The following is a 20536-nucleotide window of genomic DNA, read 5'->3' as shown; positions in this document are numbered from 1 at the left end:
CCCCTCCTTACCGACTCTGTCCTCTCTTTCCAACCTCTCCCTCCCACTTCTTTCTCTGTTTACTCAATCACCCACCCACTCTCTGACCTTGCCTGTTCTTCAGAGACAGCAAAGCATTCTTAAACTTGGTTGGCTCATCCTGCACCATGCCAAACCTTAGGTCATACTTTTACTCTGAAGCTTCCCTTAATGGCTGTGGCATGGTCTGTTGGCTCATACCACCCCTATGGCATTCTTATTAGTTTCCACTGATTTCCCCCCCCCCCAAGGGCTCTGAAATATTCTTATTTACCTCCCCCCCCCCCTTAAAATAATATACCGGTATCCGGTATGGATATACATAAATAGATAAATAAAAAAGCTTCATCCCTCCCTCGGCAATAAATAACAACTATAGTACCCTAAATGAAAGAATTTCTCTCGCCCAATATTTTTCTTTATTCTTTTCATGTGCCTGCCCCATGAGATATTGATACTGTATCTTAATCACTACTAGAATTGAAAGAACAAACAGGCTATATGGCTGGAAGAGAAAATTGCACGCTAGAGGCTTTTTTCAAGAGTTAACCTTTTTTCTTTTTCACCTTTCTTTCTTTTTAGGTTGATGGTAAGAAAGTCCCTCGAGATAGTGCTCATCCTCATTATCCATTCAATATTCCATTTTAATATTTGTCAGAACTATATTTGTATTACAAACTCTAAACAAATGGACTCAGAGTCATTGCCACTGTATTGTATATTTATTTAAGTAAAAAATTGGAAAAAAATATTTGTGCCGTAGAAAAATTATTTACTTGATATTTAATGTTTACCTATGCAGTAGCTTTCTCCGGGTCAAGGTATTTTGGAAAAAAACATCAGTCGATTTCCAAACATTAGCGAAGACGTTTCGTGGACCTCCAAACGCCGTTAATTGGATTATTTTGAGTAGAAATCAAAGTCAGTATCTAACGTCAATTGCTGTTGAAAAAATAGTCCGAAATTGTGAGCCATGCTTTTTAACTTCTCCTGAACGGGAGGAAACTGTCAGAGCGCATGACGAAGGGTTAACGCTCCACACGTCAGCTTTAGAAAGTATTTATGGTGGTCAATTCATTTTATAAAGTCATTTGATCAAACCCACTTATCTTGTGACATATAATGAGTTTGAGTGGACAGGTGCATTAATTCTAATCGCGCTTAATTGTATTAAGGCAGAAGAGCAATCAAGATTTTAATCGTTTTTAGTTTTGTCAACACTCCTTTTACAGCATGCACGACATTGGCATCGACATGCCAGTCTTATCACCATGACATTTATCGCTGCTATGGCAACAAGGAAAGCTATGACATCAAGTAAGTAGTACTGGTACCAAGGGATGTCAAACACCTGAGCTCTGAGGTGCTGGGTTCCACCATGTCTGAGTACGTACTCTATCTAGTCACCAGCTTTCTCCAGGGAGGTCCGTGGACTGTCTTTCATTAGACGGGAAATGCGCATGGCAGTTTCCTTGAATCGGAAATAAGACAATTCGAAAATTATTGGAAGGATTGGCTCACGCACCCAATGTGTAACCTCTCAGAGGCCCGGGAGAGCGATTTAAAGAGGGGATTTGAATCCTAAATGGCTGACACGAGGGTCATCTATTTCATCAGGCAAGAGCGAAATAGTAGCGGCAGAGCGAAAGTGAAGGATAATGAGTATACAAAAGTATCTATAAGCATACAAGAGTCTGTGTGAGGATACAACGGTATCTACGCATAGGGGTATCAATTAACCCTTTACACACTAAGATCAGTATACACATTCTCCATGCTGTTTTCTATACATTTCCAAGGGTGCTGACAAGGAGATTTTGCCTAACAATCAAGAGCTCACTGTAAGGAGAAATTAGATGCTAATCACTCTTTAGGGTTAAAGGATTAAATTGATAAAATTACTGGGGTATCTATGAAAATACAATGGTTTGCATTACTATACGATTAAGAGTATCTCCTTTTTTCTTTTCTTTAAATATATTTATTTTGGCATGTTACACCACAATATTTTGGTCAAAAACCTTGCAAGAAATTTCCAAAAATTTAAGGTCAGAAAACACTTCTTTTCTAAGGTCACACATTTGTGCAAAATTCTCTGGAATTGATTAACTAATCACCTTTGAAGAAGGATTCAAAATTTTCTTTCCTTGAAGAACTAACCGCGTTCGAAACCTAAAAGCTGTCACACTTTGCTTGGCTTGTTCACTGAACTAATGACTTAAAAAAATAAATTGGAGTTTTTTTAACTTCGGAAATCTTATAAAGAGATACGCCACACGCTGTCTTATTTCAAATTAATAAACTTAGATGTCTGATAAGCATTTTACAGAAATGCTTTCCTCTGTGTATCGATCCGAGTTGTCCTTCGCAGATGGCGTCCTCTTTTCACAGGCTTGTAATTAAATAGTTCTGAGCTTTACTAAATCTAGTTCATTCTGCTACAGAGGTTTTATCAAAGTCATGGCTCTTAAGGTGCGCTAGGCACCGGCCAATTTCCAAAATCAAATGTCACGTTGTCGCCCATGATCATAAATGGCGCCCATTGAGAAACTTTGTCAAAGCCGTTATTTCTCATCCACTTCCTGGCCTTGTGGAGAGACTCACTGGCGCTTTCACCGCGGAACAAATGTTTGTAGAAACAAGTCATGAACTGCTCTGTGGCTGTGTCAACCAGGGCCCATCGTGCCGCCAACACTGAACGAGCTCCGGATCCTAAGAACGCTCGGGCAAGTCCAATTACTCCCTCGGTTCTAATCTGCCCACGAGCACTGTGACAACAACTAAGCACCACTAGTTTAGCTCGCAATCGAGTTTTTGAAATATCCTCCATCGTCAAAAGATAATCTTCTTCTCGAGGGAAAGGTGGGAGTAGGGTAGGGTGCTCAGGAGAAAGAGCAATCTCCCCTCTTTCGGCATCACCATGGGCAGCAATGTGTATCAGGCTCACTGAACTTATCGCTTGGAGTACAGAATGCTTTGTCGCGGAATCTCCTATCAAAGGCGTCACGCCAAGAAGTCCCCCAATCATCTCTGCTTCCTTTCTCGCACATGGCAATGGTGTCATATTTCTGCACCTTCCCTTGTAAATCACTTTTCCAACCACAGGGTCACCCACTATCAGTGCCCCGGTCTCACTGTGATAATCTGGAGGACTGTCTTGAACAAGCTTGAGAGTCGTGAGAGAGGGAACTAGCCGAATCCTGCATGTCTCTGATAAATACTTGCCTCCTTCGTCAGCCAAGGCAGCAAATGGCACTTGGTACACACAGGAATCTGGGACAATTATGATCTCGGGCTGATTCAGTAAACTGGCCACAGGAGCGATGATAATCTTGTAACACAAGTCAAGACTTGTTTTGAAATCTTCGGTGTTGTAGTCACGCAGCACTGAGCGGTTGTCGTAGTGAAGTGACATCATTTCGGTGTCATCTAAAGATCGATCTTCGCAATTCTGTTCGGGTAAAATGGCGTGGGTGCGGAAGGCTTGTTTAAAATACTCATCTAACTCAGGGACTATTCCGGTCACCTTGTTTTTGTCTAGGCTCACTTCCTCTTCCGAAAAATGAATAGCTCCCGTTGCTTTAATGATCCAAAACCGTACACCATTTTGACCAACCGAAATGTACAGGCATGCACAGTCTGCTTCTTTTGTGATGATTCCTTGAATGCCACACCAAGATTGTGGATCGCTCGAGATCTGCTCTTGAACGGAGTACCGAGCTGCCATCAGGTTGGCCAGGCCTCTTGCCCTTCTCAGCTCTTCGACATAAAGGGCGTCTTGCGGCTTACCAGTGGAAGAAAGCAGCCGACTGAAGTACATGTAGGGAAAGGTGCCGTGCTCTTCTAAAAGAGATATTTGAAACTGATCGTTTTCTTTAAGAAAACCTCTCAAAGTGTCGAACTTTTGGACGCCTTGAAAAAGATACGAAGAAGCCTCTTCAAGATGACATTGTGACACCTTCAGCATCGATAGATAACAAAGAGAGTAAAACTCTCCCAAGTGTTGTCCAATATCCCTACTTAATAGGAGAGCCTGCTTAAAGTACTCTTCGGCTATGTCATTTTTACCAAGCGATGTAAAACACAATCCTAAATCGTCATAGTTGACTGCTACTGCTTCTCTCTCACCGATTTCCATGAGAATTGTAAGGGCTTTCTTGTAATATTCTTGAGCCTTGTCATATTCACCACGCTTACATGAAATTTTACCAAGATGTCTGTAGTCTGCTGTTTCTCCGCTTCTATCTCCGATACCCTCTCTAGCTGCTATTGCCTTCTTTAGATAATCGTCAGCCTTTGCATACTTGCCGAGCGAGATAAACAAACCTGTGAGGTTTCCATAATTACTTGCCTCTCCTCTGTTATCACCAATTTTCTTTAGGATACGCAGTGCTTTCTCCATACACTCTTCAGCTTCGCTATACTGGCCAAGGCATTGGAACAAAGTTCCTAGGTTTCCGTAGCATTTTGCTTCTCCATCCCTGTTGCCAATTTCTATTTTAATAGCGAGTGCTTTCTCTTGACATTCTCGGGCCTTTTCAAAATTACCAAGTGATCGGAACAAAGTTCCTAGGTTTTCGTGGCTTGTTGCTTCTCCATCCCTGTTGCCAATATCTATTTCAATAGCGAGTGCTTTCTCTTGATATTCTCGGGCCTTGTCATAATGACCAAGTGATTGGAACAAAGTTCCTAGGTTTCCATAGCTTGTTGCTTCTCCATCCCTGTTGCCAATTTCTATTGTGATAGCGAGTGCTTTCTCCTGATATTCTCGGGCCTTGTCATAATGACCGAGTGATTGGAACAAAGTTCCTAGGTTTCCGTAGCTTGTTGCTTCTCCATTCCTGTCACCAATTTCTATTGTGATAGCGAGTGCTTTCTCCTGATATTCTCGGGCCTTGTCATATTGACTGAGTGAGTGGAACAAAGTTCCTAGGTTTCCGTAGCTTGTTGCTTCTCCATTCCTGTCACAAATTTCTATTTCGATAGCGAGTGCTTTTTCCTGATATTCTCGGGCCTTGTCATAATGACCAAGTGATTGGAACAAAGCTCCTAGGTTTGCGTAGCTTGTTGCTTCTCCATTCCTGTCACCAATTTCTATTCTGATAGCGAGTGCTTTCTCCTGATATTCTCGGGCCTTGTCATATTGACTGAGTGAGTGAAACAAAGTTCCTAGGTTTCCGTAGCTTGATGCTTCTCCATCCTTGTTGCCAATTCCTGTATCGATAGCGAGTGCTTTCTCCAGATATTCTCGGGCCTTGTCATATTGACCAAGCGATTGTAACGTTTTTCCGAGGCTTCTATAACATTGTGCCTGGCCTTTTGTGTTTCCTATCGTTTTCATGATGTTGACTGCTGATTCGTAAAATTTCCAGGCCTCCATGAACTTACTTTGTACCCGAAGTATTTCTGCCAGGAATAAATGTAGCCATCCTTTTTCAAAGGTGTCATTACAGTCTAGGTATAGGAAGAGTTTCCCAAGGTATTTTTCTGTACTTGTGTAATCCTTTATATAAACGTAAGCAAGGATTATTTTCATGTAGATGGCACTGAAAATAGTGTTTGCCAATGAACCATCGATAGCCAGCACCTGACTGTGTAATATAATCAAACATTCCTTGATCACCTCGATGGCTTGCAACACTCGACCAGTTTTGCAGAGGAACTCGGCGACCACTAAACCTATGAAGATAGCTGATAAAGCTTCCTCTATGCTGTCCATCTTGACCCTGTTTCTTCTCAGTTGAAAAAAAACGAGAAATTAGTGAAAACTTACACACGGATTGTTTGTAGAAAATCTCTTTGGTTGCAAATTGCAATTCATTATCTTCCTTTCCCCGCCTTGTATTATTTATGTATTCACGCGCGGTGCAAGTGATTTCACAATTCGCAAATCAGGTCAAAGAACTCTAACCTTGACATTGGAAAACTGACGTGGACATTTTCGCATACTTTTATTGCTTGTTTTAACGGAGTTTAGTGAATTGTTTTTGAGCTTTCGTTCGCGCAATTTCTCTAACCCTCTGTTTGGATTTCTATGAGGTTTCGAAGTTTTTATTTTAGCAATTGAAATGTTGTGGTTCATTTAACAAGTTTAATACATGTTTTCTACGGAGTTTGGACTCAAGCCTCTTGTTTTGTAGATGGACTTTTTACATTGCCCATCAAAGAGGAACACACCTTTGCCGTCTGTTCTACTGGGGTGTTCGTTACACTTTCACGCGAATCACGCAAATCAGAGACAAACTGGGAAATTGAACTGGCTAACAGAACACAACAAATGACAAGGCCCGAGAATATCAGGAGAAATAGAATTTTCAACTTTTGATTATTCGGCTAATCGCTCGGTGCACTACTTTTCAAGTTTAAATCGTTTGCCCGAATAAAGAGAGTATAAACTCAAATAGATGACCGATGTTGTACATTCTTAGAAAAATTCCTCTTTGTAAGAGTGGTTCACGTTCATTATTCACCTTTCCCTCCCCTCCCTAAAAGATGTATCATTTCTCACTTTCATGAAGCAAGATCCTCTCGATCATGACATCACGTGATTATTACAATATTTCCGTCTTATTTAGATTAACACCCTTAAAAGACAAACGATGATAGCAATGCGTTGTCTTTTAAGGGTACAACACTGATCAACCCAACCGGTCCCTTTATTTTACCAACTTTGTCTTTGATGACGTAAATCGCAGTAACTGGAAAATGAACAGCTCATGAAGAGACTGTCATCGAGTACAAGTAGCTTACCTTTTCAAAACAGAAGCTCCATTCAGCACTGTAACAAGTCTTGTTTGTAACTTTGGGATAAAAAGCCAACGGTTCTCGCAAAACAATGTATACTGAGACCGGATGTTACCTGCCACAAAAGTGAATTGTTTCATTTTTGCATGCTCACATCCATCATCGGTAAAAAAGTTAGACGTTCAAAACCGAAATATATTTACGTACATTAGATGGCGCTTCAAAAGTAGGATAACAAATATCCGTCTCTCCTTATCTTTCCTTCATTGCAAGGAACAAAATGAATTTCATTTAAGCTTTTGTAATGGACATTCGGAATTCATATTTTTCACATTACGGTTGGAATTCTGCGCGAGGCTGGAGCGTTAGTAGATAGCCCTTCGGCTAACTCAGGGGATGTCGGAATTTAATCTTCAGAGAAGGTAACTTGAAAGTAATCATCATGTCCAGTGCCGGTTAAAATACCAGTTAATTCGTCGAATTTATTCAATGTTTGATAGGTCTAGGTGGGGTTAAAACGATTAACTGACTTTGACGTTTATGAATTTCTTTCAATTTCTATCGCAGATATCAGAATTCTCTTCTGCCAAGTCATTTATCACATCATTCATAACTGAACGAGGTTTGAGGCAGTTTTTAAACCTGATACTCCAAGCCAAAACGATTTCCTCAGTCTATATCAAGGCAAAATAATGGAAGCGAATCAGTTGTTTTCATAGATAGTGCTTACCACAATCTGTAGCCTTCAGTACCCTGCTTTGAAAATAATTTTAACCATCTCTTTTCGTCCTTTGAGTTTTTTCCAACATACGTCATACGTCAGTCACATCAGGCAGCCAATAAAATGTGATTGTCTATGTCTGTTCGACTGTCGGTTCCGTAATCACTCTCTTTCCCAGGCCTGCTGAACGGACAAACATAAGCTCCAATATAAAAGGTCCTTTAAGTATTATCAAATACCTATTGATTTTGTCCGCTTGTCGTCAGCCGATTTACGTAGGATTTCTATTAGACCAAGCACAGGACAATATTTTATTTGTGGAGCGTTATTCCATTGTATGCACCGAGCGCCTTTTCACTGACAACTCACTTGACGTGGAAACTATGAGAAACTACCCAACATGAACATGGAAATATCTCCACCGTCAAATATGGATTAATGGACAACCTGTAAGCTTACGCGCCAAGTGAGGAAAACGAATGAACTCGCTCCAAGGACAACTGGAGAAGAAGCAAGGAAGTAAATTAATATGTTTGTTCTCATGTTAATTGTCTTGCAGTAATTCGTTAGGATCTTCTCTCAGCCTCCGGGTCCTTTTCGAGTGAGCGGTGACAAGCCTGGGGCGAGCTAGAGGAAGCATGTGAGGGTGCCGAGCCTCAGATCGATGCGTTTGGACGATTCTTTCAGATTTCTGATGGGATTGCTAGGTTTTCGTGACAATTGAATTTATAGGTATTCAATAGTTTTCTATGTAGATATTTGTGTTTTTAACCCTAACGAACCCCGGGAGTGACCAGTTTTTAATTTCTCCTCACAATAGTACTACCGAGTCATTCTTTAAGATAATGAGAATATAGCAAATGATCACCAACTTAACAACCTTTGATTGTTAAACAAATTCTCCTTGTCAGTACTAGAGGAACTATACAGAGAAAAGTATGGAAAACATTGACACTGATGTTAGGGTGTAGAGAGGTTTAAGTTTCAGATACTGCTAAATGATCACATTCCTTCTGGCATTAATAACAAATCAGAAAGCACATCTCGCACACCAGTACTTTCTATAGATGACACTTCGTTTTGGCAAAAACCAGCTCTTTCTGTTTTTTTCTTTCTTCAGGGTGCCGAGACTGAAGAAGCTTTCCTCACTAACAAATTACAGTATGTTTATATTTTCTGTTGTTTCCATCCGCTGGATGAAAAGACGGTGACATGCATTATTTCCTACCCAGTTTTTAATAAATTTGTTTTATTTGAGTGTACACCATATGGTGTACACTCAAATAAAACAAATTTATTAAAAACTGGGTAGGAAATAATACATTTATCCTTTCAGGCCCCCAATATCTCAGTAGTAATTCTTCTTACTGTCTATTATACAATTCTTATAATTTTAGTTTAGAGAATTTTGTATTTGATCAACTAATAATACCTAATTGAAATTTTTCTTTATTCTCATCACTTGTCTGCTTGATATTATATTGATATGGTTAGGAGAAATTTTGTCTTGGTCATTTACAATGTATGAGAGTTGAAGGTTTACATTGACAAGAGATATAATTCTCAACCAATTGTTCACATTAACAAAAAATAAACAAACCAATGCTAAGAAATGTTTCTTTTTTTATTGCTTATGTTTTCCAAGTTACTGGCTAGTGTTGAAACTATGTCCGTGGCTGTCGTGAACACATGAATAGAAGCCACTAAAGAACTGAAACCATCAACTCAACATAGCTAGACATAAATCTTCAAAAAAAGGTTCTGATTTTAAGGTGAACATAATTAGTACTAAAGTTTACCACAAAACAGTGTTCTTAGTTAGATCTGAATCAGCCTTCACTTTAGTGGTTGTTTTCTAGATCTTACTTGGTAATAAGAGTAAACTTATATACATGCAAATGGTGAAACAGAGAATTAACTCTTAATTTACACTTCAGAGTTAATTCTCTGTTTCACCATTTGTGTTCCCAGTGCTACGCGGCACAACATTCATATGTACCCTTACTTTCTCTTCGCCGCGATTCACCATCCTAAATCGTCCCCGACTTTCTCTGTGCGACCTCGTAGCTCAGTCGGCAGAGTAACGGTAGATCTAATCCGGAGGTCGTGGGTTCGATTCCCACCGAGGTCAAAAGATTTTTTCTTTGCCTCGTGTGGTTCCCTGTTTCCCTTTATTAGGGCTAACGCCCTGTGGGTTATTCATGGGTTTAAATAGCACTTTAATTTACACTTTAGAGTTAATTCTCTGTTTCACCATTTGTGTTCCCAGTGCTACGCGGCACAACATTCTTATATACATGCAAACCCCAATGCTAAGGAGTAAGTTTTAGAAACCATGCATGTGTATCTGGTCTGGTTTGGCCAGTTTCAGCTGTTTCAGAAAATCACTGATATTCTGACGCTGGTCACCTTGTGGCTGTATCACCTCTCCACATCCTGGGTTTTCAACAACTGTTCCATTGCAGTTAAATTCCTGCGAAGGCGAAAAAAGGAAAATATTGAACACATGGTCCTCATTGTTTCAAGGGTAGTTACCGCTATCTACTGCACTTTCATGCTACAGCTTGCTTGCATTCAGAATATGGCTGTTTCAGAACACGTCAATGGAACAAGACATGTTCCTCTTTAGGACTAAGTTAGGTATATTGATCATGACTCTCGATGTTACACATGAAGGGTTAAACAAGCAAGCCATTTATGCATTAATCCTATTAACATCAATAAAGATAATGGAATTGAAATTCCTGAAGCATGGATGCCTTACTATCAAAAAGCATGATAGCCAATCGGTAAAAAGGCAAAGCTATAAGGGAATGATATCCAAAACTCAGAATAATAATGAGGATCAAAATGCACCGATGACAGCGCACCATAACCCACCAAGAACATCAAATTATGGTGTTACAAATAGCGACACATAACCTTTCAACTTCCTCACCTAACGAAGTAATTAGCAGTCGAAACGTCTCAATTGATTAGCCTAAATCTTACATCTTGGGAAAATGATTAAATTTATATTATCAATAAAAAACAGCACTTTCAATAACACCTTTCACAATAATACTTAAGCAATTATCTGCACTTTCTATCTGTTTACCAGCATAATAACCCACTAATGGATGTTGAGGTAACACAAGAAAAGGTTATAAATCATGTGCAAGACGCCAATGATTCATTCACTTTTCTCTTGTTCTCCCAACATCCTAAGTGGGTTATTTTGCTAGTTAACTGATAGTATTTAAGGTCTCCTGCTTTATAAACTAAACTTAAAACAAAACAACAGTATGTTTTAATTTTCTATGGGTTACTCATGCAATAAAGCTGGGTTTATAACCAATCAAAGCACTTGTAGGTGCTTCAGAAATATTTATAAACCCAAGCTATTCTCAAATTAATCATAAAAATTATAATTTCTTGATGCTTTTATTGTGATTAGTTAAAAAAACTCCAATTTTCCACTAATTCACCAGCGGTCGTTGACTTTAAAACCATTTTCTTTTGCAAATTTCCTCTTCGTTTGTACGGTCTACATGGGTGTAATTTGATCAAGGATTCAGTGAAAAGAAAAAAAAAACCGGCCAGATAATTTTATTTTGTTGAATAATCAATGTACTTAGGCAAAATTTCGGCCTCTGTATCACCCCCCAGATATTTGGGAAGACGGCAGCACCCAGTGAGAGAGGCTCGCGATTCTCATCACTAGTTCTCCGCGTCTACACTTGGAACGCCTCGGAGGAAAGCGACTCGAGCGTTGTAACAGAAGCTCGAGTAATGAGGCTCTTATCCTTACCCTAAGGAATAATACCAAACAGAAACAGCCCTAAGAGAGATTTACAGGACATTAATGAGGTCTTATTCTGTTCTTTGGTACACATCAAAGCTGCTTGACTAATGTGCAGGACATTTGGGAGAGCTTTTGTTTGTGCCATAAAATCACATGGAAACCATCAAATTAAGCAACGGTGGTTCGCTACCCGCTCTTGGCCTTGGGAAATGAAAAAGCAAACCAGATAAGGTCACCTCTACCGTAGAAATGGCGATAAAGGCTGGATACAGACACATCGACTGCGCTGCGGTTTATGGTAATGAAAAAGAGGTCGGACAGGCTTTAAAGTCTTGTAACGGAAAAACGGTACGGAAATTTTATGGACTGATTCTCTCTGATTCTCTCTGACCCTCAGTCAGTAAAGTCGAGCGAAAGAGCGGGCTGGGAAAGCGACAAACTTACAAAATATTGCAAAAAAAAATGTTTAAAGTTTTTGCAGGGCTTTTATCCGGTCTAGATTTGCCTATTTTGTTTACATCGCTTCTTTCACCGCAAAAGGACGTGCGTGTGCCTACCAAGGAGCGAGAATATGCATACTGATGTTGAGTACGAAGGGTTAATTAAACCCTCAGCATTTCCATTATTCTCATGACCTTAATATTTATATAATATTAATATAATATTAATATTAATGTAAGGGTTAATTAAACCCTCATCATTTCCATTATTCTCATGACCTTAATATTTATATAATATTAATATAATATTAATATTAATATAAGGGTTAATTAAACCCTCATCATTTCCATTATTCTCATGACCTTAATATTTATATAATATTAATATAATATTAATATTAATATAATATTAATATTAATGTAAGGGTTAATTAAACCCTCATCATTTCCATTATTCTCATGACCTTAATATTTATATAATATTAATATTAATATAAGGGTTAATTAAACCCTCATCATTTCCATTATTCCCATGACCTTAATATTTATATAATATTAATATAATATTAATATTAATATAAGGGTTAATTAAACCCTCATCATTTCCTATATTCCCATGACCTTAATATTTATATAATATTAATATAATATTAATATTAATATAAGGGTTAATTAAACCCTCATTATTTCCTATATTCCCATGACCTTAATATTTATATAATATTAATACAATATTAATATAAAGGTTAATTAAACCCTCATCATTTCCATTATTCTCATGACCTTAATATTTGAGTCAGGAGTGACACTGTAAGGAGAAATTAGATGCTAGTCAGTCTTTGGGGTTAAAGGGTTAAATTGATAAAATTACTGGAGTATTTATGTGAATACAAAGATTTGCATTATACGATTAAGAGTATCTCCTTTTTTCGTTTCTTTAAATATATTTATTTTGGCATGTTAAACCACAATATTTTTGTCAAAAGCCTTGCAAGAAATTTCCAAAACTTTAAGCTCAGAAAACACTTCTTTTCCAAGGTCACACATTTGTTTAAAATTCTCTTGAATTGACTAACTAATCACCTTTGAAAAAGGATTTAAAATTTTCTTTCCTTGAAGAACTAACCGCGTCGAAACCTAAAAACTGTCACACTTTGCTTGGCTTGTTCACTAAACTTATGACTTAAAAAAATTAATAGGAGTTTTTTAACTTTGGAACTCATATAAAGAAATACTCTACACGCTGTCTTGTTTCAAATTAATAAACTTATATGTCTGATAAGCATTTTACAGAAATGCTTTCCTCTGTGTATCGATCCGAGTTGTCCTTCGCAGATGGCGTCCTCTTTTTATAGGCTTGTTATTAAATAGTTGTGAGCTTTACTAAATCTAGTTCATTCTGCTACAGAGGTTTTATCAAAGTCATGGCTCTTAAGGCGCGCTAGGCACCGGCCAATTTCCAAAATCAAATGTCACGTTGTCGCCCATGATCATAAATGGCGCCCATTGAGAAACTTTGTCAAAGCCGTTATTTCTCATCCACTTCCTGGCCTCCTGGAGAGACTCACTGGCGCTTTCACCGCGGAACAAATGTTTGTAGAAACAAGTCATGAACTGCTCTGTGGCTGTGTCATCCAGGGCCCATCGTGCCGCTAACACTGAACGAGCTTCGGATCCCAAGAACGCTCGGGCAATTCCAATAACTCCCTCGGTTCTAATCTGCCCACGAGCACTGTGACAACAACTAAGCACCACTAGTTTAGCTCGCAATCGAGTTTTTGAAATATCTGCCATCGTCAAAAGGTACTCTTCTTCTCTAGGAAAAGGTGGGAGTAGAGTAAGGTGCTCAGGAGAAAGAGCAATCTCCCCTCTTTCGGGATCTCCATGCGCAGCAATGTGTATCAGGCTCACTGAACTTATCGCTTGGAGTACAGAATGCTTTGTAGCGGACTCTCCTATCAAAGGCCTTACGCCAAGAAGTGTTCCAATCATCTCTGCTTCCTTTCTTGCATACGGCAATGGTATCATATTTCTGCACCTTCCCTTGTAAATCACCGTTCTAACCACAGGGTCACCCACTACCAGTGCCCCGGTCTGACTGTGATAGTCTGGCGGACTGTCTTGAACAAGCTTCAGAGTCGTGAGAGAGGGAACCAACCGAATCCTGCATGTCTCTGATAAATACTTGCCTCCTTCGTCAGCCAAGGCTGCAAATGGCACTTGGTACACACAGGAATCAGGGACAATTATGATCTCGGGCTGCTTCAGTAAACTGGCCACGGGAGCAATGATTATGTTGTAACACAAGTGAAGACTTGTTTTGAAATCTTCGGTATCACAGTAATGCAGCCCTGATCGATTGTTGCGGCGAAGTGACATCAGTTCTTTAAAAAACTCATCTATCTCAGGGACTATTCCGGTCATCTTGTTTGGGTCCAGGTTCACTTTCTTTTCTGAAAAAAGAATAGCACCCGTTGCTTTTATTATCCAAAACCGTACCTCATCTCCACCAACCGAAATGTACAGGCATGCACAGTCTGTTTCTTTTCTGATGATCCCTTGAATGCCGCACCAAGATTGTGGATCGCTTGAGATCTGCTCTTGAACAGAGTACTGAGCTGTCATCAAGTCGGCCAGGCCTCTTGCCCTTCTCAGCTCTTCGACGTAAAGGGCGTCTTCAGGCTTTCCAGTGGAAGAAAGCAGCCTACTGAATAACTTGAAGGGAAAGGTGCCGTGCTCTTCTAAAAGAGATATTTGAAACTCATCGTTTTCTTTAAGAAAACCTCTCAAAGTTTCGAACTTTTGGATGCCTTGAAAAAGATACGAAGAAGCCTCTTCAAGATGACCTTGTGACGCTATTAACACCGATAGATTACAAAGGCAGCGAAACTCGTTCAAGTTGTGTCCAATATCCCTACTTAGTAAGAGAGCTTGCTTAAGGTATCCTTCGGCTATGTCATTTTTACCAAGCGATTGGTAACACAATCCTAAATTGTTGTAGCAGACTACTACATTTTTTCTATCACCGATGTCCATGCAAATTGTAAGGGCTTTCTGGGAATATTCTTGAGCCTTGTCATATTCACCACGCTTACAAGAAATTGCACCAAGACTTGTGTAGTCTGATGCTTCTCCGGTTCTGTCATCGATACCCTTTCTAACTTTCATTGCCTTCTCTAGATAGTCCTCAGCCTTTCCATACATGCCTAGTGAGAGAAACAAACATATAAGGTTTCTATAGCTTGTTGCTTCTCCATATCTGTCACCAATTTCTATTTTGATAGCGAGTGCTTTCTCTTGATATTCTCGGGCCTTGTCATATTGACCGAGTGATTGGAACAAAGCTCCTAGGTTTCCGTAGCTTGTTGCTTCTCCGTCCCTGTCACCAATTTCTATTCTGATAGCGAGTGCTTTCTCTTGATATTCTCGGGCCTTGTCATGTTGACCGACTGATTGGAACAAAGTTCCTAGGTTTCCGTAGCTTGATGCTTCTCCATCCCTGTCACCAATTTCTATTCTGATAGCGAGTGCTTTCTCTTGATATTCTCGGGCCTTGTCATATTGACCGAGTGATTGGAACAAAGTTCCTAGGTTTCCGTAGCTTGTTGCTTTTCCATCCCTGTCACCAATTTCTATTCTGATAGCGAGTGCTTTCTCTTGATATTCTCGGGCCTTGTCATATTGACCGAGTGATTGGAACAAAGTTCCTAGGTTTCCGTAGCTTGATACTTCTCCATCCCTGTCACCAATTTCTATTCTGATACCCAGTGCTTTCTCTTGATATTCCCGGGCCTTGTCATATTGACCGAGTGATTGGAACAAAGCTCCTAGGTTTCCGTAGCTTGATGCTTCTCCATCCCTGTCACCAATTTCTATTTTGATAGCGAGTGATTTCTCTTGATATTCTCGGGCCTTGTCATATTGACCGAGTGATTGGAACACAGTTCCTAGGTTTCCGTAGCTTGTTGCTTCTCCATCCCTGTCACCAATTTCTATTCTGATAGCGAGTGCTTTCTCTTGATATTCTCGGGCCTTGTCATATTGACCGAGTGATTGGAACAAAGTTCCTAGGTTTCCGTAGCTTGTTGCTTCTCCATACCTGTCACCAATTTCTATTCTGATAGCGAGTGCTTTCTTTTGATATTCTCGGGCCTTGTCATATTGACCGAATGATCGGAACAAAGTTCCTAGGTTTCCGTAGCTTGCTGCTTCTCCATACCTGTCACCAATTTCTATTCTGATAGCGAGTGCTTTCTCTTGATATTCTCGGGCCTTGTCATATTGACCGAGTGATTGGAACAAAGTTCCTAGGTTTCCGTAGCTTGATGCTTCTCCATCCCTGTCACCAATTTCTATTTTGATAGCGAGTGCTTTCTCTTGATATTCTCGGGCCTTGTCATATTGACCGAGTGATTGAAACAAAGTTCCTAGGTTTCCGTGGCTTGTTGCTTCTCCATTCCTGTCACCAATTTCTATTTTGATAGCGAGTGCTTTCTCTTGATATTCTCGGGCCTTGTCATATTGACCGAGTGATTGGAACAAAGTTCCTAGGTTTCCGTAGCTTGTTGCTTCTCCATCCCTGTGACCAATTTCTATTTTGATAGCGAGTGCTTTCTCTTGATATTCTCGGGCCTTGTCATATTGACCGAGTGATTGGAACAAAGTTCCTAGGTTTCCATAGCTTGTTGCTTCTCCATCCCTGTCACCAATTTCTATTTTGACAGCGACTGCTTTCTCTTGATATTCTTGGGCCTTGTCATATTGACCGAGTGATTGGAACAAAGCTCCTAGGTTTCCGTAGCTTGCTGCTTCTCCATACCTATCACCAATATCTATTCTGATAGCGAGTGCTTTCTCTTGATATTCTCGGGCCTTGTCATATTGACCGAGTGATCGGAACAAAGTTCCTAGGTTTCCGTAGCTTGATGCTTCTCCATCCCTGTCACCAATTTTTATTTTGATAGCGAGTGCTTTCTCCTGATATTCTCGGGCCTTGTCATATTGACCGAGTGATTGAAACAAAGTTCCTAGGTTTCCGTAGCTTTTTGCTTCTCCATCCCTGTCACCAATTTCTATTTTGATAGCGAGTGCTTTCTCTTGATATTCTCGGGCCTTGTCATATTGACCGAGTGATTGGAACAAAGTTCCTAGGTTTCCGTAGCTTGTTGCTTCTCCATCCCTGTCACCAATTTCTATTTTGATAGCGAGTGCTTTCTCTTGATATTCTCGGGCCTTGTCATATTGACCGAGTGATTGGAACAAAGCTCCTAGGTTTCCGTGACTTGTTGCTTCTCCATGCCTGTCACCAATTTCTATACTGATAGCGAGTGCTTTCTCTTGATATTTTCGGGCCTTGTCATATTGACCGAGTGATTGGAACAAAGCTCCTAGGTTTCCGTAGCTTGATGCTTCTCCATGCCTGTCACCAATTTCTATTCTGATAGTGAGTGCTTTCTCCTGATATTCTCGGGCCTTGTCATATTGACCGAGTGATTGGAACGAAATTCCTAGGTTTCCGTAGCTTGTTGCTTCTCCATACCTGTCACCAATTTCTATTCTGATAGTGAGTGCTTTCTCTTGATATTCTCGGGCCTTGTCATATTGACCGAGTGATTGGAACACAGTTCCTAGGTTTCCGTAGCTTGATGCTTCTCCATACCTGTCACCAATTTCTATTCTGATAGCGAGTGCTTTCTCTTGATATTCTCGGGCCTTGTCATATTGACCGAGTGATTGGAACAAAGTTCCTAGGTTTCCGTAACTTGCTGCTTCTCCATACCTGTCACCAATTTGTATTCTGATAGCGAGTGCTTTCTCTTGATATTCTCGGGCCTTGTCTTATTGACCGAGTGATTGGAACAAAGTTCCTAGGTTTCCGTAGCTTGCTGCTTCTCCATACCTGTCACCAATTTCTATTCTGATAGGGAGTGCTTTCTCTTGATATTCTCGGGCCTTGTCATATTGACCGAGTGATTGGAACAAAGTTCCTAGGTTTCCGTAGCTTGCTGCTTCTCCATACCTGTCACCAATTTCTATTCTGATAGCGAGTGCTTTCTCTTGATATTCTCGGGCCTTGTCATATTGACCGAGTGATCGGAACAAAGTTCCTAGGGTTCCGTAGCTTGATGCTTCTTCATCCCTGTCACCAATTTCTATTTTGATAGCGAGTGCTTTCTCTTGATATTCTCGGGCCTTGTCATATTGACCGAGTGATTGAAACAAAGTTCCTAGGTTTCCGTAGCTTTTTGCTTCTCCATCCCTGTCACCAATTTCTATTTTGATAGCGAGTGCTTTCTCTTGATATTCTCGGGCCTTGTCATATTGACCGAGTGATTGGAACAAAGTTCCTAGGTTTCCGTAGCTTGTTGCTTCTCCATCCCTGTCACCAATTTCTATTTTGACAGCGAGTGCTTTCTCTTGATATTCTCGGGCCTTGTCATATTGACCGAGTGATTGGAACAAAGTTCCTAGGTTTCCGTAGCTTGTTGCTTCTCCATCCCTGTCACCAATTTCTATTCTGATAGCGAGTGCTTTCTCTTGATATTCTCGGGCCTTGTCATATTGACCGAGTGATTGGAACAAAGCTCCTAGGTTTCCGTAGCTTGATGCTTCTCCATTCCTGTCACCAATTTCTATTCTGATAGTGAGTGCTTTCTCCTGATATTCTCGGGCCTTGTCATATTGACCGAGTGATTGGAACGAAATTCCTAGGTTTCCGTAGCTTGTTGCTTCTCCATACCTGTCACCAATTTCTATTCTGATAGTGAGTGCTTTCTCTTGATATTCTCGGGCCTTGTGATATTGACTATGCGACTGGAACATTTTTCCGAGCTTAGCGTAACACAGTGCCTGGCCATGTATGTTTCCCATCGTTTTCATGATGTTGATTGCTGATTCGTAAAATTTCCAGGCCTCCATTAATTTACTTTGTACCTGAAGTATTTCTGCCAGGTTTAAATGTAGCCTTCCTTTTTCAGCGGTGTCATTAGAATCCAGGTATAGGAGGAGTTCCCTCAGGTATTTTTCTGCACTCATGTAATCCTTTACATGAACGTAAGCACTGATTATTCCCTTGTAGATGGCTCGGAACGTAAAGTTTGCCAATGAACGATCGATAGCCTGCGCCCGACTGTGTATTATAATCAAACATTCCTTGTAAACCTCGATGGCTTGCAACACGCGACCAGTTTTGCGAAGGAAATCGGCGACCACTATACCTATGAAGATAGCTGATATAGTTTCTTTTATGCTGTCCATCTTGACCCTGTTTCTTCTCAGTTTGAAAAAAAAAAAGGAGAAATTAGTGAAAACTTATACACGGACTGTTTATCTTTAAATTTCAATTTTTATCTTCCCCTCCCTCCTTTGTATTCTTTTTGTGTTCACGCGCGGCGCACGTGATGTCACAGTTAAGTTAGTAAATCACGTCAAAGAACTCTAACCTTGACATTGGAAAACTGAGGTAGACATTTTTCGCATACTTTTATTTTATTTTACTTTAGCCAAATGTTGTGGTTCATTTAACAAGTTTAATACATATTTTCTACGGAGTTTGGTCTCTAGCCCCTTGTATCGTAGATCGATATTTTACATTGTCCATCAAAGAGGCCTAGAGGAAGACACCTTTGCCGTCTATTCTACTGGAGTGTTCGTTACACTGTCCCGCGAATCACGCAGATCAGAGACCCACTGGAAAATTAAACCGGCTAACAGGGTTAGGGTAAGGGTTATTTATTCATATTTAGTTCACAGTAATCCAATTCAATTTTGTAAGAAGGAGCAATGCTTTTAACAAAACCGATTTACTGAGCTCTCGAGGGAGCTCGTGTTGCATCAGACTGCGTACTGCTAGTTCGAAACTGCCCAGACAATATCTTGAAAGTAATCGCATTTCCTTGCAACAAGCTCGCGTTTCTAGAAATTAAATTAGAGAGGTTTTCTAGGTTTTCTTTGATCTGTTTCCTAAATATATATTTTGACTCACAGGTTTTGCATGTGTTCGGAGAATGTTCCATATAAACTACCTTTGTGTGAGGTCCTGTACTCTATGGCGTGTTTGTTATAATTATAATTGTCAGCACATAATCGATGTGCACTTTATTTGATGATCTTGCAATTTGATTGTGTAAAACCTTGAAAAAAGTGCAGTATTTGTCGATGCTTTTGAATAAGTTTTATAGGATATCGAAATATAAACAAATGATCTCTTTTCCCTTGTATATCTCATTCAACGGAAGAAGAATAGCTTCTTTTCAAAGGGGGGGGGGGCAGTGAGATTTCTATATGCTGTTAATGTTGTTATTCCTATGATAATTTTCTTTTGTAGCTTTCATAACGATACTAGTGTTGTTTGGATTTCTAAAACAGTCAGCATTGATGCAACTTACCTTTAGCAGTTAGAAACATTCCTTATTCATTTTGATGAAGGCAGAGGGACTTGTGTAAGATCTTCCGAGGGAGGTCAACTTTTTCCTAGAAAATAGAAGAAAAAAATCCATGGTGAAGGGTCGGGAATTTATCAAAATTATTATTTTTTTTGTGTTTTATGCCAATCTGATAAAGTCTCTTTCGGAGTCAATATTTTTCCACTGAATAAGCGATCGCCCAAATTTCGTACAAAAATTTTGTTCCCATTCATAGACTACAAATGTAATGAGCGTAAAGTAAATAAACATTGTTTCTTTTCGCCATAAAAATGATATGTTACCCGTTGCGTTCTGGCAACGTGTAACTTAAACCCACCCCACGAGTCTTATACCCACCCCAATTATCCATTACAATTGGAAAGTGAAACTTCCGGTAAATTCCGAGTAATCAGAACTACCTGAC

General features: G+C 39.9%; 2 protein-coding genes across 2 annotated transcripts; both read right to left on the bottom strand.

Annotated features, from left to right (window-relative positions):
• Positions 1-2117: 2117 nt before the first annotated feature.
• LOC149034065 (uncharacterized) lies at positions 2118-6013 on the bottom strand. Its single transcript, XM_089192950.1, has one exon. It carries the CDS (start codon positions 5735-5737, stop codon positions 2486-2488), a length of 3252 nt encoding a protein of 1083 aa, XP_089049076.1. The 5' UTR covers positions 5738-6013; the 3' UTR covers positions 2118-2485.
• Positions 6014-12446: 6433 nt separating this feature from the next.
• LOC149034064 (uncharacterized) lies at positions 12447-19561 on the bottom strand. The gene is given in 2 exon segments (XM_089193402.1): positions 12447-18499; positions 18620-19561. Coding segments are annotated over 2 exon segments (5706 nt in total). The 5' UTR covers positions 18965-19561; the 3' UTR covers positions 12447-13138.
• Positions 19562-20536: the final 975 nt, after the last annotated feature.

The sequence above is a fragment of the Pocillopora damicornis genome, chromosome 14 (assembly GCF_964200805.1).
Source record: "Pocillopora damicornis chromosome 14, jaPocDami1.2, whole genome shotgun sequence".
NCBI classification, from domain to species: Eukaryota; Metazoa; Cnidaria; class Anthozoa; order Scleractinia; family Pocilloporidae; genus Pocillopora; species Pocillopora damicornis.
The sequence above is the reverse complement of the archived record's forward strand: the minus strand, read 5'-3'. Positions and strand labels throughout refer to the sequence as shown.